This window comes from Sprattus sprattus, assembly GCF_963457725.1.
Source record: "Sprattus sprattus genome assembly, chromosome: 20".
NCBI lineage: Eukaryota > Metazoa > Chordata > Actinopteri > Clupeiformes > Clupeidae > Sprattus > Sprattus sprattus.
Window position 1 is genome coordinate 10,924,074 of NC_137918.1, and position 24,703 is coordinate 10,948,776.

General features: G+C 45.7%; 1 protein-coding gene and 1 long non-coding RNA gene across 2 annotated transcripts; one reads left to right on the forward strand and one right to left on the reverse strand.

The window, feature by feature from the left end:
• Positions 1-2,760: 2,760 nt before the first annotated feature.
• Positions 2,761-3,801, forward strand: LOC308381782 (cyclin-dependent kinase 5 activator 1; the record flags this gene model as incomplete). Its single annotated transcript, XM_080859370.1, has 1 exon — positions 2,761-3,801. The coding sequence occupies one exon, from the start codon at positions 2,761-2,763 to the stop codon at positions 3,799-3,801; it is 1,041 nt and encodes a 346-aa protein (XP_080715496.1).
• A 12,965-nt stretch (positions 3,802-16,766) lies between these two features.
• Positions 16,767-18,551, reverse strand: LOC308381791. The gene is made up of 3 exons (XR_013969034.1): positions 18,109-18,551; positions 17,362-17,518; positions 16,767-16,987 (listed from the first exon to the last, which is right to left on the reverse strand). It is a non-coding gene; the product is annotated as an uncharacterized lncRNA (long non-coding RNA).
• Between the last annotated feature and the right edge of the window lie 6,152 nt (positions 18,552-24,703).

Consider the following 24,703-nt stretch of genomic DNA (forward strand, 5'->3'; position numbering starts at 1 on the left):
ACAATTCTCTACATTGAACTGATTAATTGGAAGTGGAGGGTGGCAATAAGAACGGATGAAAATGCCTTCAGCCCTCGGACTTGGCAAAAGAGGAAACGCAACATCTGATGCAACATCAGCGACTCTCTCTCACACACATACACACACACACACACACACACACACAAACACACCCACATGAAGAAGGGAGAGAGGAGGCTAACTGTACTGACACGTAGAAGCAGAGAATGCAGAAAGCCTCCCTCATTCTCTCAATCTTTTCCCTCCTTCCTTTTCTCTTTCTATCATTTCTTTTCATACCAAAGAGTCTCATCTTAGCATCTCAGTGGCCCCCAGTGCAAGCCCCTGAAGAGGTGCTCATGACTGTCCTCATCAGCAGGATGAGATAACGAGTTTCCCCGCTCCTTAATGGAGGTGGCCTCCACATTTACACACTCATAAACACACAGACACACACACACATTTGTACATACATTCACACTCAATTGCACTATGCACTACTCATGCTCCTAGCTCAACAAACCACCATTGTCTGGTTTTCCTACCCTGCAGTGTTCAGCTACTTAAAATACCCTGTGCAAACGTACACCGTGACACATGGCACAGAAGGATGCACTCACCCCAGTGCATTACTCATTAGTTAACAGTGGCCTGCTGGTACCTATCAGATGATAGAAATGGCACTATTTTGGCTCTTTGGGGAATAGAGAGCATTAGTGTGAACAGGAAGGGCAAATCACCAGTGCTCATAGGTTTCTTTGTCTCAATACAAACAAACAACACCTTAAAAAAGTATAGGTGTATATGGAAATTATACTGCCAATTAACAAGGAAAGTGTTGAGGTGGTGGCGGTGGTGTGTTTGTGTGTGTGTGTGTGTGTGTGTGTGTGTGTGTGTGTGTGTGTGTGTGTGTGTGTGTGTGTGTGTGTGTGTGTGTGTGTGTGTGTGTGTGTGTGTGTGTGTGTGTGTGTGTGTGTGTGTGTGTGTGTGTGTGCGCGCGTGTGTGTGTGTGTGTGTGTGTGTGTGTGTGTGTGTGTGTGTGTGTGTGTGTGTTTGGAGGGGGGTTAGGGGTTGATAAAAGGCAGATAAGAAATCCCTCTCAATGAATGGAAGCTGTCTTAATATGTCTGGACAAGTCGTCTATTCTTTCTGCTAAAACATCAACTCACTCCGCAACGCAATGTTTGATGATTAACATAATATCCCTCGCTTCCACAAATCCACCAATCACCAGATCCGAATGGTCCGGTCCCGGCTGGGCTACACAGCGCAAAAGGGTGCTGAACATTATGAGCCGTCAGCGCGAGGACGCCCCACGGTGACTGCGCTCTTGAGCTGCTCGAGGAGGAGTCAGCTCCGAGTAAGCAGTTGGATGAGGCGAGCCGCGCGCAGTGCACGGACGCTGTGATAGCACACAGAAGAACGGACCTCCCGTCACCTGCTCCTCTGCAGACGCAACGGAACTACTGGCAGTGCGCTGACATAATCACAATTTTTCGTAGATTATAGACGAGCCTAAAATAACCGTTTTAGACAAACTTTCGAGTCGTTCTGATTTTGTGCTCTTGTATCAAGAGCGTAACGTTACTTTTCCCTGCAGCTAAGACGATGGAATACGGAGCGGATTTCCAGCATTTACATGTGCTTTACAAAGTTTGAATAGCTCCCGTTGTTCTAATGCGTATAGAGGACTCATTCTAAACAACGCTTTGAGACTTGTGGGACATGGACAATGATTTAGGAGTCAGTGGAAGAGACGCTTGAATACGGTCCAGTTTGTGTAGCCGCGGGCGCATCCACCAAAATACTGTTGTTAGGGGGATGAGACGCTTAACCTCTGTTGGTGTCTTGTGGCTTTGGTGAAGTGCTGGAAAGCAAAGCACATGACATCCGTACAATGCATATGCTGGTTTATTTACTGAGACTTCAGTCTATACGCGGGCTAAAACCACAGCAAGCAACTGGCTTTTTACGTCCGATAAGCAGGTGAGTCTCTGAATCCAATCGCTGTAATTTGTCTGACAGTGTGTTGCGATATTTCTGTCTCTGACCAACAGGTTTACTCTGCATGTTGCGAACGAATTAAGCATACTTCTGGTCGGTAAAATCGGCTTCTTAAAAATTCTCCATACGTAACAAAATGCAAATTCCTCTTGCACAATTTACACGTTGAAGGTGAGGGTATTTGGGTCAGTGCTGATCCTGGACGCACAATGGTATTTGTATTGAAAGGCATAACTGCGCAGCAACGTGTGACTGTGAGCGCCTTCACCTAAATGCATATTTTAATGTAAAATATTCGTTTTTGCTATTCAGCAGCTTTTAAAAAGGCCACTACGCAGTTGTTTACCGCTGTTTGTTTTTTAATTCATGCTGTCTGTACATGTGTGATATCACTGCCTAGCTCCAGGTTGAAATAAAGAGATTGTTAAGAGTTTGTTATTATTATTATTATTTTTTTTATGTTATTTCAGTCTCGTATGTTCACCAAAAACAATGTTGGGTGAACAATTATAGAATTGTAGAATTTTTTAAGTTAATGTCATCTAACACAGGTGAAAAAAAAAAGCTGAATAGTGTTTGACAAAACTATGTTTGTCTTACAGGCTCCGTCCATGACAGACATCTGTCTGGCTTTTCAACTCCATCTCTAGCTCCAGCGCTCAGCCAGGAGCCCTGCAGCAGTGCTCTCTCTGTGAAACCCCCTGAGCCACAGGCTTGACTCACTGCTCCTCTCACCTCCCCACCTCTCAGCTCGCCATGGGCACAGTGCTGTCCCTCTCCCCCGGGCCCCGTAAGCCCAGTTACTACGACGACCGGCCAGGCTCGCTCAGCCGCTACCCGAGCCTTAGCAGCCGATCGCTGAACACGCAGAAGGACCGCGGCGGCAGCGGTGGGTTCAAGCAGCGCGGCCACTCCATCTTCCTGCCGGCGCTGACATGGAAACGACTGGTGGCCTCGACCAAGAAGCGCGGTGGTGGGGGTGGCGGCACGAAGAAAGGATGCCCGGGCGGTGGACCCGGGGGGTTGGTGGCGGGCGGCCCACTGACGCTCAACAACAACAACAACCTCTACCAGAAGGACCCGGTGCTGCACATGAACCGCGAGAACGTGAAGAAGTCGCTATCGTGCGCCAACCTGTCCAGCTACGACGGCCCCGCCTCCCTTGGCCTCGGAATGGGCATGGGTATGGGCAGGGGTATGGGCATGGGCATGGGCCTCGGCCTTGGATACGGCAACACCCAGCTGGCCTCGGTCAAGAAGGTGTCGCCGGGGACGGTGACGTCGTCGCCTAAGCGTGTGATCGTGCAGGCCTCCACCAGCGAGCTGCTGCGCTGCCTGGGCGAGTTCCTGTGCGGCCGCTGCTACCGGCTCAAGCACCTGTCGCCGGCCGACCCGGTGCTGTGGCTGCGCGCCGTGGACCGCTCGCTCCTGCTGCAGGGCTGGCAGGACCAGGCCTTCGTCACGCCCGCCAACGTGGTTTTCGTCTACATGCTGTGCCGCGACGTGGTGGACGGCGACCTGGTGGCGTCGGAGCACGAGCTCCAGGCGATCCTTCTCACCTGCCTCTACTTGTCCTACTCCTACATGGGCAACGAGATCTCCTACCCGCTCAAGCCCTTCCTGGTGGAGGCGGGCAAGGAGGCCTTCTGGGACCGCTGCCTGGCCATCATCGACGCCACCAGTGCCAAGATGCTGCGCATCAACGCCGACCCGCACTTCTTCACGCAGGTGTTCGCCGAGCTCAAGAGCGAGGGCGGCTGCGGCCCGCAGGACTACAACCGCGTGCTGGACCGGTGAGACGAGAGGCGGGACAGGAAACCACGGAGACCTCCTCCTCCTCTCGTATCTCATCGTGTGGCCCTCCTCCTCTTCCTCTCTCATGTTAGGCCACCTTCAGCACCCCTCGCCCTCTCCAAGTCTCCATCACTCAAAGGCACAGAGAGAAGCTCCCATTGAGAAACCCTTTGACAGCCATACAGAGATGCTCCATCAGCTTCCCCCTGTGTCCACAGGTATCATTTAGCTGATTCTCTCTACCTAATCATCCCTCTCTGTTCACTTCCCCATCTACCGGCAGAGGACGAAGTGCATACTAACTAGGCCAACAACAGAGCTGCTGAAGGACAGATGTGACTCGCAGAGGTTACTGTACTGCATAGCATGGCTTTAAAAAAAAACATGGTTGGCACTCGTATAACTGACCCTGGTTGATAAGATCTCCTGACCCATTCCTAGGGTCTTGCCTGTCTTGTTCTCCTCCAAGGCTCATCAGTTAGGAGTGACCCCATATGAGCCCCCCTCAGTGCTCCTCGGAGGGCTGCTATGGCCAGATGATGGATTAGTTTAGTGTGCATGGCTCATTAAGTGTGTGATGAGGCATTGGGTGATACCCGGGCATATAGGGAATTCTCAGCCCCGCTAGATGGTTTGTCTACCCAGAACAGCAATACCTGAATATTAGAAACTTCATTTGAGAGAGCTAACAGTGGATCCCAACCCAACTCCAGTAACTGCTTACAGAATGTGATGAGGCCCCACAACTACTATAGATAAGGAACTAGGACCCATATTGCTATGCTGAGAGGAGTTTGTGTCTCTCAGTAGCTGGTCTCTCTAACGTGATGTTAGCAGACCTTGAGGGAGAGTCTGTAAGATCGGAATTCCTTTTCTGGTTTTGAGGTCTGATGCAGTGCCCTTTGGATTCCTAACCTGCCTCCCGTCTGACGTCTGATGGCTGCCTTATTTGTGTGTGTGTGTGTGTGTGTGTGTGTGTGTGTGTGTTAGCGAGTGGGCGAAGGTCATCAGCTGTTTTCCCCACTCCTTCCCCCCTTCCTTTTGTTTCACGCGCCTGTTGTTAGGGTGCCGGCTGCAGAGGCATTAACGAGATTAACAGATTACCTATCCATGTGCGCGTGTGTGTGCGCGCGCCCGGGCACACACACACACACACACACACACACACACACACACACACACACACACACACAGACACACACACACACACACACACACACACACTCACACACACACACACACACACACACACACACACACACACACACACACACACACACACACACACACACACACACACACACTCTCCGATGGCTAATCCAGGCAGCATGCTTGTATATATTCTTAAATCCATGTTGCATGCAAGCAGAGGCCCCTCTATCAGCCTTTCCCATACATTGCGCTGGAGTGCGGAGAGACATGAGTGCCTGTGAGGATGTGTTCTGTGTGTGTGTGTGTGTGTGTGTGTGTGTGTATGTGAGTGTGTGCCAGTGTGAGTGTGAGTATGTGTAATATAAGGAGGCATGGCTCTCAGTCCTTGTCCTGGCTGGCAGAGTGTGATGAGATGACTGTTGTCATATCCGCAGGCTAAGGGCAGTGGTGTGTGTGTGTGTGTGTGTGTGTGTGTGTGTGTGTGTGTGTGTGTGTTTTTTAGATTTCAACCCTCTGAGGTTTTGGCTGTCCCAGCCCTGTCCTTGATCGCCCGCATATTCAGATTGTAGAGATGCATTTTTATTTATTGATTTATTTATAGATCACTTCATGCTTCTCTCTCTCTGATATTGTATATGTGTGTGTGTGTGTGTGTGTGTGTGTGTGTGGGAGTGAGTCAGAAAGAGGTCACAGATGAGGCTCTGGGCTCTTGGTTGGTTCCTGAAGGAAGGTGTTTGTGTGTTTTGAGTTGAGGCTCACAGGGGACAAGCTGCTCACATATGGTGACGCTCGTATGTACAGGGGTTGCCAAGACAACCTGGACCTATGTTAGAATGAGGACAACATCTTAGCTCCGCTGTGGAAAAAGAGGTGTTGGAAACAAACAGCTAGCAGCTGCTCTAACCCAGAAGCAGCATGAGAATCACTGACTGGGAGGGTGGAGCAGTGTAGCTCCAACAGAAGCTCTTTAGAATTGGAGCATTGATTAACATTTACATTTAGCAGTTGCTTTTTCCCCCCAGAGCAACTTACTGTTGAACCCATAGCACTGGGTTTTGCAAGTACCTGTCTGTACCAGGATCAGCCATATGGACCTCTACTGCAGCTACACTGGTAATTGTGACCCCCAAAATCAGCTGAACACCCAACTCCTCTTGTGCACTTGAATGTTTTAGTTTAAAATCATCTTCCTCTTTATCTTGACTATCTGGCTTTATGTGAAATATCATTTACACAGCTCTTCGCTTCCCATGTTTTATTTCTTCCCGCAATTGGCTGTTGCAGCTTGACCTGCAAGTCTCTCGGGATAGAAGCATCTGCCAGGTGGCTAAATGTAAATATAATGCCCCTGATGCCCCCTGGACCATGCTGCAGAAGCTGGTGCCAAAGCACCAATGACTCTGCATTTATGTTGCATTGTGTGTGTGTGTGTGTGTGTGTGTGTGTGTGTGTGTGTGTGTGCTGCCCGAGGTGCTTTTCAGAAAAGCTGATTGAGATTCAGGGTCACGGTTTGGCGAGCTTACACCTCCAGCCAGACAAGTTTGCTGCTTGCGACAGCATGTGGCCGGACAGACAGCAGGGCAGCTAATCCCATTGTGGCCGCCGGGCATCCAGCCTCCTATCCCTCGTGCCCTCATGCCCCATTCCCACCTCACCTGCCACCCTTGGTATGAGCTGTTGTGCACTTGTCACTGTCTCTGCCCAAACACACTAACCCCAATCGGTGGATCAGAGAGCAATGTTCAGTACTCTCTCTGAGGGGGGCTATCCTACTGCAGTGCTCTGCTACCGTAATATACACACTCCTGCTGACACACACACACACACACACACATGTGTACTCACACACAGCAGTGGTGGACACACCCTGGAAATCCGCTTTTAATCCCCTGCTTGAGCGAATGGAAGCGAGATTGAAAAATAACAGCATAAGTGGGGGAAACCATTCAGATCATATTAGAGAATTTCTTCACCTGCCACACACTCACACACACACACACACACACACACACACACACACACAGACACACAGACACACACACACACTCACGCACACGCACACACACACACTCACACTCACACACACACTCACACACACACACACACACACACACAGAGACACACACTGCCCTGCAGCCAGCTTAAATGCCCTGTACAGGCTTTTTTTTCCCTCCAAAGAACAGTTAAGTCCTGACCCACGTCTCATCCTCTGGCCCTGCTGAGAGAGGCCAGGCCAGGGGTTAGAGCCGTGGAGAGCAGTGTGTGTGTGTGTGCATGTGTGTGTGTGTGTGTGTGTGTGTGTGTGTGTGTGCATGTGTGTGTGTGTGTGTGTGTGTGTTAGAGCCGTGGAGAGCAGGCAGCTCAAACTGGACGTCAGCACGGACAGACAGACTCCAAAGCTATTTGCTTGTTCCTGGTGTGAATGAGTGTTAGGGCACACAGCTATCTGACCACAGTGCCAAAACTATGAACGAGGGAGGGAGGGGGGGAGGGAGGAAGTGAAGGACAGAAAGAGAGGAAGACTGGATCACAGCCTGAATGGGGTTAGGGGGTTGTTTCAATGTTTTAGCCCGTTTGAGTGCGCTTTGAATCGGGGACGCGGCCAGGGTGGGGTGGAGGTGGGGGATCAGTCCCTCCACTCTGGTGCAATGGCCAAGGCTACTATCACACAAGGCCACTTGAGTCTGTAATGTAAACACCCCATCCCCTACCCACTAACTAACTCTCCAGCTCTCTCTCTCACTCACTCACACACACACACACACACACACACACACACACACACACACACACACACACACACACACACACACTCACACACACTCACAACCACACACATATCCCTGTTATTCTGGCTCAGCTCAGATTGATTCCCTGCCCCCCAACCCCTCCAATTGTTGCAGAGACAGACAGACAGAGAGGTGTTGTTCACTGAGCAACAAACACACACACACACACACACACACACACTTCCAGAGATGGCAGTGTGTGGTGACCAGTGTCAGGGACCGAATGTAGGGCATGCTGTCGCTGTGTGTGTGTGCATGTGTGTGTGCGTGTGTGTGCGTGTGTGTGGAGGGGGTGACAAACATCCACTTGCATTCCTATGTATGCGTGGAGAACTCAGGGTCTGGCCTTTCTCTCCAACCCTTCAGTGGTGTTTACTCTCTCTGTGTCTGTGTCGTATGGAGCCTGCGTACGCTTACTGTGTCAGAACTAGAATGTGAACAGTTTGTCTGGTCAGGCAGTAGTTTAAAGTACATTTGAAACCAAAGGGTTGGGATGAAGCAGAGCCAGGCAACCCCCAAGCCCCCCCCCCCCCCCAGTTAAATTTCAGTGTGCTGGCCCATCATGCATCAGGCCCTGCTGTGACTGTCAGAGTGCGTTATGTTACACTGTCATCATTTATTTATATCTGTTTATTCACATTACAACAAAGTCCTCATTCAATCAAAGAGGTTGTTACAAAATCTCTAAACAGACCTCTCTCAAAGCCTCACGAGTCAGCTGTTGTTAGCCAATCACCTTCCTGGGAGCTACTTGTTTGCCTGATCTCCACCAATCACACGCTGCAGGATCTGACACTCTGTCCAATCACGCACCTTGATGATCTCACCTGAACTCAGTGTGGTTCTGCACTCCTGTATTCATGACCTCAGTCTGATCATCCACACATGAGCGGCAGCGGCCGTGAGATTCTCTTAACACGCTGGCGATAAGGTCGCTCTGGTCTGTGTCAAAAATGTACTGTAACTTCAAAAACACACACAAACAAAGAAAGGACCCCCCATAATCGCTGAGGTGAACTTTCCATCCAAAAAGAACACAAATGGGCAACGTGAACTCGTTAAAGTCTGCGGGTAGTCTTTGGAGAGTGAGATGGAGGTTCTGTGAGATGGAGGTTCTGTGCCTGTAGTGCTGAGTTAAGGACGGTCCACTCCACACAGGCCTTCTTGTCACGCTCAGGGTCGACTCCACAGATGTGCATTGCTCTGTCCGGCTAGTTGCCCTTACTCTGTGAGTGAGTGGTAACTCGTTTCCTCAACGTTTAAATTGCTGCTATGGACGTGTAGAGTTTGATGCCCACCGCAGCATCTAGAGCCTGTGTAGATCGGGCACTAGGAGATAGTAAGTTAGATATTATGATAAAAAGAAGAAGAAAAAAAAACCTGCAGTGTAAATATGTTGCTGTGTAAGAAAATGAAGAAAAATAAAGTAGTCCATGCATTGCTACAGTGATGGTGTGCATGCTGCTCTGTTGGCTTTGTTTCTTGCATACTGTATGTGTCACTGTTTTTCTGTCTTGGTTTTTTTTTTTTTGTGATATTTGTTTTTCGTGATTTTTATTAATGTAAAGTGAACATGTCTTGTATTTTCTTTTTAATTAAGTTAAGTTAAAGTCCCACTGGTGCACGCCAGTAAGGGAGTTGATGTTGAACAGTATTAGTGTATTGACTAATCACTCTGACTGTTACATAACATGGCTCCTGTGACTGACTGTTGTGGTCGTTTGAAGATGAGCCTCAGGATTCAGGTCATCGCGTTCGATCTTTCTCATGAATGACCTACTGTACTTGGAAATCTCGGAGCATGTGAACAGGCATTTTTTTTTTTTACGTGGTGCTTCTTTGATTACAAGAAACACAAACTGTCCTCAGCACTTCTCCGAGCTGCAGAAGCTGTGTCACATTGAGATGCACTGCATTCAGAGATGGACGTGTGTGTGTGTGTGTGTGTGTGTGTGTGTGTGTGTGTGTGTGTGTGTGTGTGTGTATGGGGGCAGTGAGAGAGTTGTGAAGCTGTGAAGTACATCTGAGACACCAGCCACCTGTTTCACTTCCTTTTTTCAGAGTGTTGAAACAGAGCGGCAAACTCAGCTCTGCAGCACAGAAAAAGACACAATGTGTCACATGGGTCAAAAGTCAACAAAAGTGAGCTAAAGTCACAGTGCACTTGCTCAACAAATGAACAGACAGATGGGGGTCACTGTCGACCCTTATTACACGGCTCTTCTTAATGCTGTAGAATGCTCCATTCACTTGAATGGGGCTTCCCAACGTTCTGCGGTCAACTATTTTCCGATAACTGACCGTTGCTATGCAGTTAATGACCGCTGTCAAGGAAAGTGGCCTTTTTGCCTCTGATTCACATCTTTCGTAGCACTCCGCAAGTAGTAGGCTACGGTAACTTATCAAGGGAGTTTCAGCGGACGGTTGAGCAGTTGTGTTCTAAAGAATGTTCAACTGTCTTTGAAGTTCAACGTCTTTGGCGAACTATTTCTCTGCTTTTTAACACTACGTATAGTAACAAAAACAAATACATTGTAAAAAGACACACTGTGTTAAGTAATTGTTTTAGTTTTAGCCGTATAATAAGCGGGATAATGTATAGAACGCCGGTCATTGTCGGGAAAAAAAGCCCCTTCACGGTGAATCAACACCCCTCCGCTTTCGCGTCGGGGTGCTGTTCGCCCTGTCGGGGCTTATTTTCCCGACAATGACCTGCGTTCTATACATTATCCCTTACTTATCAACTGGACCGTTGTAGACGTGGATGTTATTGTATCCGGAGAGATCGTATTACACTGGATGACAAATGATTCGAATGACTCAGCTGAAGACACTTTGTGTGTCTGGGAACTGTGTTCGATTCACTTGTGCAGGACGCCATCATCATCGATGCGCGATATCTGCACCAGGCCTGGCCCTGGACTTTCCCCCCTCTCTCCCCATCACAGAGAGCCCAGCCATCATGTCTGCAGCAGAGACCAGTATGGAGAGAGGAGGCGGAGGTTTTTACAGTGAACCGGTCTCTCAGACTAAACAGGCTTCTCCCACACACTCGAAACCTCACCACCTCTGCACACCACAGCCCACACAGCCCAACGGTTCCCACGGTTACCAAGACCACTTACATTTGCTCTGTACAGTAAACCAGTGCATCCTGGAGTGACTTTTGTGAAGCCACTTTTTTTGTGAGTGTAAGCAGCTAGCTACTGTATGTCTGACACTGTTGTTATGGGATGGAGGGAGGGAGGGAAAGGGGAGGGGAGGGGAGGGATCGCTTGTGGCGAGAAAACAAAATGTAAAGAGGAAAAAGTGACTGTTGTATGTTACAATGCATTTTTTCATTTCTTTTTTTTTTCATTACAATGATGATGATGTTGAATATTTAATAAAGTATTGGAATGTGAACCAGTTTGAGTCTCTCAGGATGTTCCTTTATTTCGTCTCATGCTCCCTCACACACACACACACACACACACACACACACACACACACACACACACACACACACACACACACACACACACACACACACACACAAACTCATTCCTTCCTATCTCCCTCACAAAAGTCCCCTCTCTTTACTCTCAAACCTGCACACACAACCACCACTATTTGGGAGTTGGAGGTTTACACTTGGCCATTGTGTTCCCTCCTGCAGATGATATACAGCAGCCGTATGCATCGCCCAGCCTCCACAGATGGCCTTTGGTTGGGAGCTGCTTTCAATCAGAGCACGTCTGCACAGGGGCTCAGCACCCCCTCACTCCCTCGCTGTGTGTGTGTGTGTGTGTGTGTGTGTGTGTGTGTGTGTGTGTGTGTGTGTGTGTGTGTGTGTGTGTGTGAGCCACTGATGGGGCTACTGATGAGTGTCTTAAACCAGGGAGTCACAAAATGACACAGGGGTGTTTGTCATTAGGTGTGTGTGTGTGTGTGTGTGTGTCAGGCACTGCTGGTGCTAATGAAGAGTATTAAACTAAGGAGTCATTGAAGTGTGTGAGTGAATGTGTGTGTGTTTGTGTGTGTGTGTGTGTGAAAATGTATGTGGGTGTCTTATTTTTGATGTAAATGTGATTTCTTTCATGTAATTATGTGTGTCTGTTTTTCAGCCCTAGCGTGTGGCGTGTGTGTGTATGCATCTGTGTGTATTTGTGTCAGTTTGAAAATATTTGAATCTGTCTTATTTATTATGTAAATGTCATGTCTTTCATGTGTGTAATTATCTCTCCATGCCGCCACTGTGAGTGTGTGTGTGTGTGTGTGTGTGAGAGAGAGAGAGATAGAGAGAGAGAGGGAGAGAGGGAGAGATAATTCTATAATCCAGCTTGTAGGTCACCATTTACCGGTTCTCCCTCCAGTTCCCATCAGTGAGAGGTGAATTGAAAAACAACACAAGTTTCACTTTGACAAGTTTCACACAGACTTCATCAAAAGCAGCAGACCTGGGTGGTAAGTAACAGAGGTGTTGCTTTGAAACTGAAACAGGCTTTAAACACCTTTTTTTAGATGTGAAAGTAATACCACTGTGATACTGATACAGGCCTCAGTGGCTTCTTAAAGAGAGGAGTTTCCTCTTTTTTTTTTTTTTTTAACAAAACGGTCAGCCAGGGTCAGTTTGGACATACTGCCCTAATCTGACATAAAGTAATGGAGGTCCATATGTTTGTGGGACAGAGAGGTGACCAGGGTCACACCGCTCGACAGATCCACCCAGCTTCTCTCTCAGAAATGAAGAGGGAGGGGGCAGTGTGTGTGTGTGTGTGTGTGTGTGTGTGTGTGTGTGTGTGTGTGTGTGTGTGTGTCTGTGTGTGTGTGTGGGGGGGGGGGGGGGGGGGGAGGAAATAAAGAAGTGAGACCGCTGTGCAGATGTCTGGCACACACACACCCCGTACGCGAAATGGACACAAATCACTCTGAGATGCGTGTTACAGATGTCTGCTATTGTGGAACTGTGCTCAAGCAGTTTACCAGTTTAACATCCCTAGTGCAACCCACTGATAAATCTTCAGAGGGGAATTAAACATGAACGACCACTAGAGTCGCCATTAGACATCTGTGAGAAATTAGAGGTGAGCGAACAGAGACTTGTTAAATCTGTCTGTAAAGGCTGAATGGGGACTTGTGTTTAACCCTGAGCCATTTTAATATCATTTATGTATGTATGTATGTATGTATGTATGTATGTATGTAATGCAGCGACCAAAGATGATCCAGTGACATTCAAGAGATGTCTTGAAACCCAGGATGTTTTAATTCAATCATGTTTCAGGCAAACGTCAGTCAATTCTTAAAGCAAGATCCCTTTGAGGCTGACTGATGTCTGTATGCCTACATGTACGTATACATCGGTATCTTTATCATCGCACAACTCGTAGGACGTAACTCTTCTTTGTGTTTTTTGGCACTTGACGTAAACTCATTAACTCTTATCTTCCTGAACTTTGCATGCCAATTACAGCACGCGCTGGGGATGCCAAAAAGCCTCAGAGAAATGTCATGTACATTTTGACACGCTTGTCGTGTTTCAGCTTTGGCCACGACAGAATGCGCTTCTGATGGTTCCCGCAGTGCAGAGGGGCACAGCACACACACACACACACACACACACACACACACACACACACACACACACACACACACACACACACACACACAGTAGAGAAACAGAACCACAGATGACAGGGAAGATACATCTGACTACAGTAAACTCCCAACTGTGAGAGCAGATGGTTTAAGCCGTGTCCCACAGTGTGTGTGTGTGTGTGTGTGTGTGTGTGTGTGTGTGTGTGTGTGTGTGTGTGTGTGTGTGTGTGTGTGTGTGTGTGTGTGTGTGTGTGTGGGTGTGCGTGCGTGTGTGTGTGTGTGTGTGGGGTGGGTAGTGGGGTCAGGGTGACAGCTCCGCAGCAGCAAGGAGGTTGTACAAGTAGGGAACTTGAATCAGGAAATAAATCAGCCTGTGTCTGTTTAGGCCAACAGATCAGCAGTCATTATAAATCGCTGCGTCACACGCTGCAAGCACGTCCAAAGATACGCGCACACACACACACACACAGTTGAAATGCTACTGTGGACGTCAGACGTCATTCTGTTGAAAAATCTCCTGATCAGCTGACTCAAAAATCTTCGGGCAGCCATATGAGAAATCTCTTGTGTATTCAACACATACACACTCTCTGTCTCTCTCTCACTCCCCCTCTCTCTTCCACACACACACACACACACACACACACACACACACACACACACACACACACACACACACGCACACTCTCTCTCTTCCTCTCTGCCCCCTTTTTCTCACACACACACACACACACACACACACACACACACCCACACACACACACACACACACACACACATTCTATAATCTGTTGTGCGTGATCTGCTTTCAGTCCGCTGCTTAGACGAGCGAGGCCCAGTGGTGTTCGATAAACACTACTCTGACAGGGTTTAGAGACACTACGAGGAGGCACATCCATCAGTAGCTGGCTCTACCCAGCTCTACAAGGCAATCCACAGTAGGATAATTGCCCGCGGTGCCAAACTTTGATAAGATCTTCTGTCCAGGCCCTTAATCTACTCTCAATTTCCCAATAAAAACATCAGATTATTTCTCTATTACGCACACAGTTGAAATCACAACAAATCAATCCCATCTTGGCCCATGCCTTCAGTAAGCTGCAAGTGAGACAAAATGTTCACAATCTGGATTGAGAGACCAGCCAGCCCCAACCCCCCACACCCCCCCCCCCCCCCACACACACACACACACAGTGTGGTTAGAGGGACTCACACTCTCACACGCATACGCACACACATGCACAGACACACGCACTCGCACACACGCACAATGTCAGACACAGCAGAAGCCTCTGAAGAATACAGTAATCTCAGACAGAGACAACTAGTATTTTTAAATATTTTACCAAAGATAAAGTAAATATGAGACCATGTGAACCACCACTGCAGTTATAATTACATCCAAGCCTGCAGCTGTGAAAACCTCCACAGGCCAAACAACCAGAGGAACAAAAAGCCTGTTAGGGGGGACGACTGCTAAAGGCCGATTTATGGTCAGAGGCGTAAGCAAAAGCGCAAGCGCAAGAGGCCCTGCAAGCCCCTTGCGCGACCCTTGCGCGACTTTTCACGTCTTGCGTGCGTCGGGCGATTTTTCTAGACTTGCGCCATTTTACGCAAGCCTATTGTTCTGGCGGTGAATTGCTTGGCAACACCCCCAACGCAACGCGTTAGCACGTAGCAATTCATGCTCCTTAACTGAGTACATCTCGGCCTTAACAGACTCCTATTACTGCAAGGATGGATCTGATTGGAAGAGTTATCACTAAAATCAGTGGGTGATTGGATGAACTGTAACTGAGACCAATGCCTGATTTCTGGCATGTGATAAGGGTGAGTGACTGTTTGTATAATGTGACCCAAGCAAGGCAGATGATTGGTGGAGCCGTGTCAAAAAAATGTGATTCAGTGTGTGACTGAAAGATTCCTGTCTGATGTCCCTCAGCTCAGACACATGATTGAGTGCCTCGGACATGTTCAAAACAACAATACTCTAGAACTCCTCTGTCCCAGGGAGGTGAGGTAGGGCTTGTCACCATGCCAGGCCATGTGAGAGCCATGTGATTGGAGGATCAGTCCCAACGGATGCACAGATTGGACGGAGGCAGAGCCGGTTGCCGAGGAGCAGCTGTCTGTCCCAGCAGGAGAGGCTGAGATTAGCCGGGAGAGGTAACACTTTATAATAACCCTCCGTAATAAACCATTTATGAAGCATTTCTTCATAGTTTGTTTATCATTTACAAATCGTTACCCCAACATTTACAAACCTTAGTAATGTATTTGTAAATGAGTAGTAATGTATTTATGAACCTGTTTTCTAATGATCTATAAGAGTTTTTTATAAGGACATTAGTTAGCAATTTATAAATGAGTATTAATGTATTTACAAACATTTTTCAAATGCTTTTCTAATGATCTATAATATCATATATAAGGACATGAGTAAGCTGTTTTGAAATGAGTACAGATGTATTTATGAACATGTTTCAAATGATTTTCTAACGATCTAAAAGATCATTTATAAGGACATTAGTAAGCTATTTGTAAACGAGTAGTCATGTGTGTATGAACATTTTTCAAACCATTTTCTAATTATTTATAAGATCATCAATAAGGTATATAATAATGGTCTGCTCACATTTTGTAAATAATTTACAAATGATTAAGCAAGCAAGTTTCAATGAGTTAGTAATGCTTCATAATATCCTTTATAAGGTATGTGCTGATGGTCTGCTCACCATTTATGAGTCATCATGAATAATCTTTGTCATGCATAAGCTATCGTCCAATTCATACGTGAAATAATATATGTGAGCACATGTAACACCTTAGTTTATGCTTAATATAGGTTTTTAGAAACCATTTACTTACCATTAGTAACGTGTTTCGCATGGGTTGATATGAAGTGGGCACTGTCTATACTTTATACACATTTACAAATGGCCAGTAACTGAGGAACATACTATAGAAACCATTTACTAACCATTAGTAAAGTGTTTTGCATGGGTCAATATAAAGTTGCCACTGTCTATACTTTATAAGCATTTACAAAAGGCCCGTTACTGAGGAACATACACTATAGAAACCATTTACTTATCATTAGTAAAGTGTTATGCATGGGTTGATATAAAGTTGAGACTGTCTATACTTTATAAGCATTTACAAATGGCCTGTTACTGAGGGACATACCATTAGTCAACACTTCTGCAGCAACAACTCCAAAAATGACCTCAAACGTTAGATGGTTAAACATATCAATGGCAAAAACACACAACACAGCATCGAGGGAATGGAAATTGGAAAACATTTATTTAAAAAACTACACTAACAATAAATTCACATTTAAAAATGCATTCTAATATGCTAAACACAACAGCAACAATGGAACTTTAAATAAGGGGATCAGCTAGTTTTTTTTTAATTTATTGCCAAAAGTTTGCCAGACTCTTTATATGCTTTTAACTTGGTTACAATGCTTTCGTCCCCCTCTATGGCATCCTTACACCTCTGTGTAAAACTAGAGAGCTCCTCCGTGGAGGAAGAGTCGGAAGAAGAGTCGGATGACGCGTCGGAGGAATCAGGCCCTGACTTGGATGAAGCGCTTGAGTCGGTTTTCTGCGACTGACTTTTCTTCGCCTCTGGTGGACTGCCCTTGTCCTTTTTTCTTGCTGCTACAAACAGACAATGACAGAGGATGATTAGTGGAAAATATAGGCATGTGGGTGGCACACTAGTAAGTGTGATGGTCTTTGGAAGATAGTTTTCTGAGTTCAAACAAGAACAGGTCGATGCAAACGTACGTGAGGAAATGACTAGTATGAAACCACTAGTGTCAATCAACAAAAACACGGAGAGTAATGCTAGCAGGAAAATACAATTATGCACTTACATCATCAGTAACGCATACGGCAACACAATGTTAACTTTATGTACTTAGCATTAGAGATTATAAGCACACGGTATTAGACCATGAGGGCACGTATGGGCTGGCACAAAAAGGTTTCAAGTTCCCAAGTGTATTGTCAAATATGGCAAATTGACTTACTCATAGCCAGTTGTTCCCTCAGGAAGTCGCTCTCAAATAGTCATGTCTTTCAGCATCTCCTGCTGCCAGTCCAATTTCTGCCTGGCCATCTCCAGCTCCAGCTCATGGCGCAGTCTAGTTGACGTCAATTGGGCATTAGGAGCGAGTGTGGTCCTAGCTAAATGTTTGGGGGAAAGAATACAACTTTTCAATAAAAATGTTCACACCGCTAATTTCCAATAATCAGGTTAATCATATGCAAATTCAGCGAGAAGGGAAATAGTTTTGTTAGTCTAAGGTTACTAGCTACGAAGTGTAACAGGTGGAACCAACCATAGGAAAGAGTTATATTAAATTAAATGTATTATTTAATTAAAGCTTCAAACAATTATTTCACACTGAAACACTTTCCACCCTGTTCATGACAATATTCTTAACACAGATACCTGTCCTACTCACCGGTGAGTTCTTCTAACTGAAACAAAAGGCACAATAACCAGAACACAAAATATCATTGCCCCGTACCAACATGCACTAAATCCACTGTGTGTTAATAACACTAGCAACATACATTCATAAATGCAATAAACTTATATACATAAATGCAACAAAAGAACGTTTTGTCCATTAAACACATTACACAATCAAAATTCAATGTTTTTCACATTCACTATGCTGTTCGTTGCACTGTTCTGTTCAACGTTTAGTTCAAAATGGTTGAGCCACGGTCATCAAAGTGTATGGAAATGTTCCCAAGATGCATATTACCGTCCCGGACACTTTGCAGCTCAACAACATCAATCAGTAGCGTGGGAGAGGGAGGGAGGGAGAGAGAGAGAGAGAGATAGCAAGTGTGCTCCACGCACATCAGGGGCTGTAGTGGTGGAAACGGCTAGCTGTCCTCGTTCGTTGGCGTGGTGTAGACTCCGATGTTGGCGACGAGCTAGTTTCTAAATATTAATACACTTTGCTAGCTAGCGAGGACATTCCACCTCACACTACAACGTGCTATACTTCTTAGCAGTAACACCGGGCGATCTTCAGAGCTGGTGATGTGAATTCTTGCTTCCTCCACACGGCCACTCTACCGTAGTTCATCCGTAACACGGACACTAACAGACCTAACAAACTTGGAGTTAAACTTGCAATTAACTGACTTATCCTACCGTCACTCTTTCTCAATCACATGTGAGCTATCCGGGCGCCGCCATCTTCTCTCTTAACATTCTCCGTCTGCCCCTTGTCCCGCCCTCTCCGCTCACTCCATTGGCCAGTGCACCAACTTTCCAGTCACTGATTGGCTGAACCTATGGTCAAGTTCTGTGGTGCTATTGGGTGTGGAACAGAGATTGATATCCCAAAGTTATCGCAGGGGCCAATGGAGAGAGCGGAGAGGGCGGGACAAGGGGCAAACGGAGAATGGAAGAGATGGCGGCGCCCGGATAGCTCACATGTGATTGAGAAAGAGTGACGGTAGGATAAGTCAGTTAATTGCAAGTTTAGCTCGAAGTTTGTTAGGTCTGTTAGTGTCCGTGTTACGGATGTTACAGATGAACTACGGTAGAGTGGTCGTGTGGAGGAAGCAAGAATTTACATCACCAGCTCTGAAGACCGCCCGGTGTTACTGCTAAGAAGTATAGCACATTGTAGTGTGAGGCGGAATGTCCTCGCTAGCTAGCAAAGTGTATTAATATTTAGAAACTAGCTCGTCGCCAACATCGGAGACTACACCACGCCAACGAACGAGGACAGCTAGCCGGTTCCACCACTACAGCCCCTGATGTGCGTGGAGCACGCTTGCTCTCTCTCTCTCTCTCTCTCCCTCCCTCTCCCACGCTACTGATTGATGTTGTGGTAAGTAATACCCTCCCCGTTGTGACTCCACATCGTCAATGAGCTGCAAAGTGTCCGGGACGGTAATATGCATCTTGGGAACATTTCCATACACTTTGATGACCGTGGCTCAACCATTTTGAACTAAACGTTGAACAGAACAGTGCAACGAACAGCATAGTGAATGTGAAAAACATTGAATTTTGATTGTGTAATGTGTTTAATGGACAAAACGTTCTTTTGTTGCATTTATGTATATAAGTTTATTGCATTTATGAATGAATGTTGCTAGTGTTATTAACACACAGTGGATTTAGTGCATGTTGGTACAGGGCAATGATATTTTGTGTTCTGGTTATTGTGCCTTGTTTCAGTTAGAAGAACTCACCAGTGAGTAGGACAGGTATCTGTGTTAAGAATATGGTCATGAACAGGGTGGAAAGTGTTTCAGTGTGAAATAATTGTTTGAAGCTTTAATTAAATAATACATTTCATTTAATACAACTCTTTCCTATGGTTGGTTCCACCTGTTACACTTCGTAGCTAGTAACCTTAGACTAACAAAACTATTTCCCTTCTCGCTGAATTTGCATATGATTAACCTGATTATTGGAAATTAGCGGTGTGAACATTTTTATTGAAAAGTTGTATTCTTTCCCCCAAACATTTAGCTAGGACCACACTCGCTCCTAATGCCCAATTGACGTCAACTAGACTGCGCCATGAGCTGGAGCTGGAGATGGCCAGGCAGAAATTGGACTGGCAGCAGGAGATGCTGAAAGACATGACTATTTGAGAGCGACTTCCTGAGGGAACAACTGGCTATGAGTAAGTCAATTTGCCATATTTGACAATACACTTGGGAACTTGAAACCTTTTTGTGCCAGCCCATACGTGCCCTCATGGTCTAATACCGTGTGCTTATAATCTCTAATGCTAAGTACATAAAGTTAACATTGTGTTGCCGTATGCGTTACTGATGATGTAAGTGCATAATTGTATTTTCCTGCTAGCATTACTCTCCGTGTTTTTGTTGATTGACACTAGTGGTTTCATACTAGTCATTTCCTCACGTACGTTTGCATCGACCTGTTCTTGTTTGAACTCAGAAAACTATCTTCCAAAGACCATCACACTTACTAGTGTGCCACCCACATGCCTATATTTTCCACTAATCATCCTCTGTCATTGTCTGTTTGTAGCAGCAAGAAAAAAGGACAAGGGCAGTCCACCAGAGGCGAAGAAAAGTCAGTCGCAGAAAACCGACTCAAGCGCTTCATCCAAGTCAGGGCCTGATTCCTCCGACGCGTCATCCGACTCTTCCTCCACGGAGGAGCTCTCTAGTTTTACACAGAGGTGTAAGGATGCCATAGAGGGGGATGAAAGCATTGTAACCAAATTAAAAGCATATAAAGAGTCTGGCAAACTTTTGGCAATAAATTAAAAAAAAACTAGCTGATCCCCTTATTTAAAGTTCCATTGTTGCTGTTGTGTTTAGCATATTAGAATGCATGTTTAAATGTGAATTTATTGTTAGTGTAGTTTTTTAAATAAATGTTTTTCAATTTCCATTCCCTCGATGCTGTGTTGTGTGTTTTTGCCATTGATATGTTTAACAACCTAACGTTTGAGGTCATTTTTGGAGTTGTTGCTGCAGAAGTGTTGACTAATGGTATGTCCCTCAGTAACAGGCCATTTGTAAATGCTTATAAAGTATAGACAGTCTCAACTTTATATCAACCCATGCATAACACTTTACTAATGATAAGTAAATGGTTTCTATAGTGTATGTTCCTCAGTAACGGGCCTTTTGTAAATGCTTATAAAGTATAGACAGTGGCAACTTTATATTAACCCATGCAAAACACTTTACTAATGGTTAGTAAATGGTTTCTATAGTATGTTCCTCAGTTACTGGCCATTTGTAAATGCGTATAAAGTATAGACAGTGCCCACTTCATATCAACCCATGCGAAACACGTTACTAATGGTAAGTAAATGGTTTCTAAAAACCTATATTAAGCATAAACTAAGGTGTTACATGTGCTCACATATATTATTTCACGTATGAATTGGACGATAGCTTATGCATGACAAAGATTATTCATGATGACTCATAAATGGTGAGCAGACCATCAGCACATACCTTATAAAGGATATTATGAAGCATTACTAACTCATTGAAACTTGCTTGCTTAATCATTTGTAAATTATTTACAAAATGTGAGCAGACCATTATTATATACCTTATTGATGATCTTATAAATAATTAGAAAATGGTTTGAAAAATGTTCATACACACATGACTACTCGTTTACAAATAGCTTACTAATGTCCTTATCAATGATCTTTTAGATCGTTAGAAAATCATTTGAAACATGTTCATAAACACATCTGTACAAAACAGCTTACTCATGTCCTTATATATGATATTATAGATCATTAGAAAAGCATTTGAAAAATATTTGTAAATACATTAATACTCATTTATAAACTGCTAACTAATGTCCTTATAAAAAACTCTTATAGATCATTAGAAAACAGGTTCATAAATACATTACTACTCATTTACAAATACATTACTAAGGTTTGTAAATGTTGGGGTAACGATTTGTAAATGATAAACAAACTATGAACAAATGCTTCATAAATGGTTTATTACGGAGGGTTATTATAAAGTGTTACCGCCGGGAGATTCTCATAGGAATCTGTCTGATGTCGGGCGAGGGCATCTGGGGGGGTGGGGGGGTAGACAAGGGAAAACCCCGGAAAGAGGCCAGAGTTCCATATAAAACACTGTGAAAAGAGCAGGAGCACATGACCCACACGGTACCTCCTGCAGAGGCTCTGGTCTGGTAGCGGTATAGCAAACGCCACTCAGGTCAGTCCAGTCAAGACCTGAACAATGTCACAGTCATGTCCACTGTGCATAGCCTGCATTCCCCGAGCTGGCTTTCACTGAGAGTGGAGCTCATGTCCTGAATTGGCTCGTAATTTCAAATGTAGGTCAACTCAAGCGAGCAGGAACAGTCACTCTCAAAAAGCCCACACTATTTGCTCTGATAGTTATGACTGTGCTGTCTTGTGAGTCTAAATTTCCAGCAATCCCCCCCCCCCCCCCCCCGATGCTAATGGCTAACGGCTATCTAGCCCAACTCTGGCACACCACAACCAGGTCCCTTGTGTGTGCTTGGGATTCGAATTAAATTTGTATGTGAAGAAACTCAATTTGAGCAGTCTAATTGGACCGAGAGGGTTGGTGTTCTGGCCTGGCAGGTTCACTCTGGGTTTGTTAACCCTGGATAAAGAGCAGCGGCTGTGGGGGGAGACAAGCTGCTTTCTTGGGCACTAATGGCCGTGTGTGGGGCTCTCTTGGTGCTTGCTGGGTCAAGAGGTCATCCGGAGCTTTCATTAAAAAAGAAAAAAAGCGGTGTATGTTCTTCCAGCAGTCCAGCACGTGCGCTTGCTTTCCCTCTTTCATCTACTTCTATCGTTTAGTCTGTTTGGTTTTAACCTTCATCTCTCCTGTCCTCATCAACAATGGCAACAGGGGCAAGAAAAAACGTCCTGCCTAACAGGGAGTTTTTTCTTGCCCCTGTTGCCATTGTGCATGCACTAAGGGGGTTCAGACTCTGGGCTCTGTAAAGCGCCTAGAGGCAATTGTATTGTTATGGCGCTATATAAATAAAAATTGAATTGAATTGAATTGAATTGAATTGAATTGAATTGAATTGAATTGAATTGAATTGAATTGAATTGAATTGAATTGAATTGAATCTCAGCTTCACCCGGTCATGTGTTCAATATTGCCATATCAGTACACCCTATGATGCTTAGGACTGCACATTGGGTCCTCACTGTAAAGGTTAGGTTGCTGGATGATAGATGATGATGATTATGCTAATGTTGGTGATTATATCTATTATTAGTAGATGGGGTCTTAGCGGTATTATCAGATGCATTATATACATACCGCTTAATCAGGAGAGGCTTAAGAGAAGAAGAAAGTACTCTCACACCTGTAAGCTGGCATGACACATTGCCAGGAAGCACAAGCCCATGCTTAAAGACAAGTAACGAACACACACACACACACACACACACACACACACAAGCGTACGTAAAGTGATGTTGTAAAAACACAGATTTACAGGCTAAAGACACAAATATAAGACACACTCACACACAATCCAACAGTCAAGTACTGTGCTCACACTCATACAAACGCACGAACCTACAGGAGAGTGGCACACACATAAACACAGTACACACACACACACACCAACGCACACACAGGTGTGCCAACTGCCAACACATTAAAAGCCACATAGACAAACTGACAAAATGAGGACAGCACAATAAACAGTCAGCTGAGATAGAAAAAGCAGAGAAGCAGCAAAAGTTGACTCACACACACACACATACACACACACACACACACACACACACACACACACACTCACACACACACACACACACACACACACACACACATACCCACACACACACACACACACACACAGATGTACCCACACGCACATACCCGTCCCACACACACATACCCACACACACACACACACACACACACACACACACACTCACACACAGATGTACCCAGACGCACAAACCCCCCCCCCCCCCCCCCACACACACACACAGACACACACACACACACACACACACACCGTTGTCAGATCAGATGAGGCAAAGACAGGGGACTCCCAGCAGGGGGGATGTCAGGTCACAGAGAAAGCCATGTCATACTGAGGACAGCCTGTCTGAACAAAACCCCATCAGCACTCAGCGCAGAGTGGAAACACACACACACACACACACACACACACACACACACACACACACACACACACACAGACACCCCCCCCCCACACACACACACAAACTCATCTTCTCTCTCTCTACTGACTGCCATCAGCACTAAGACCAAAATGGAAACAACTCATATTCTCACTTTTGCTCTCTGTCTCTCTCTCTCTCTTTTTATTTCTTTTTCTCTCACTCTGACTTTCACTTTCGCTACTCAAAACCATCAGAGCATAAAAGAGACATACTATGTATAAGCTTTCAAACGTGTGTACAGAAAAAGATTTTCATTCTTGACATTCGGCCCTCACATTATTACTATCTGTCTCTCTCTCTCTCTCTTTTTGTCTTGTGATTGCCACCAGCTGAAAGAAAAAGGTATATGAACACACACACACACACACACACAAGCACACGCACAGGCACACGCACACGCACACGCACACGCACACGCACAGACAGACAGACAGACAGACACACACGCACACGCACACGCACACGCACACGCACACGCACACGCACACGCACAAGCACACAGACAGACAGACAGACAGACAGACAGACAGACAGACAGACAGACACGCACACGCACACGCACACGCACACGCACACGCACACGCACACGCACACAGACAGACAGACACACGCACAAGCACACGCACACGCACACGCACACGCGCACACAGACAGACAGACAGACAGACAGACA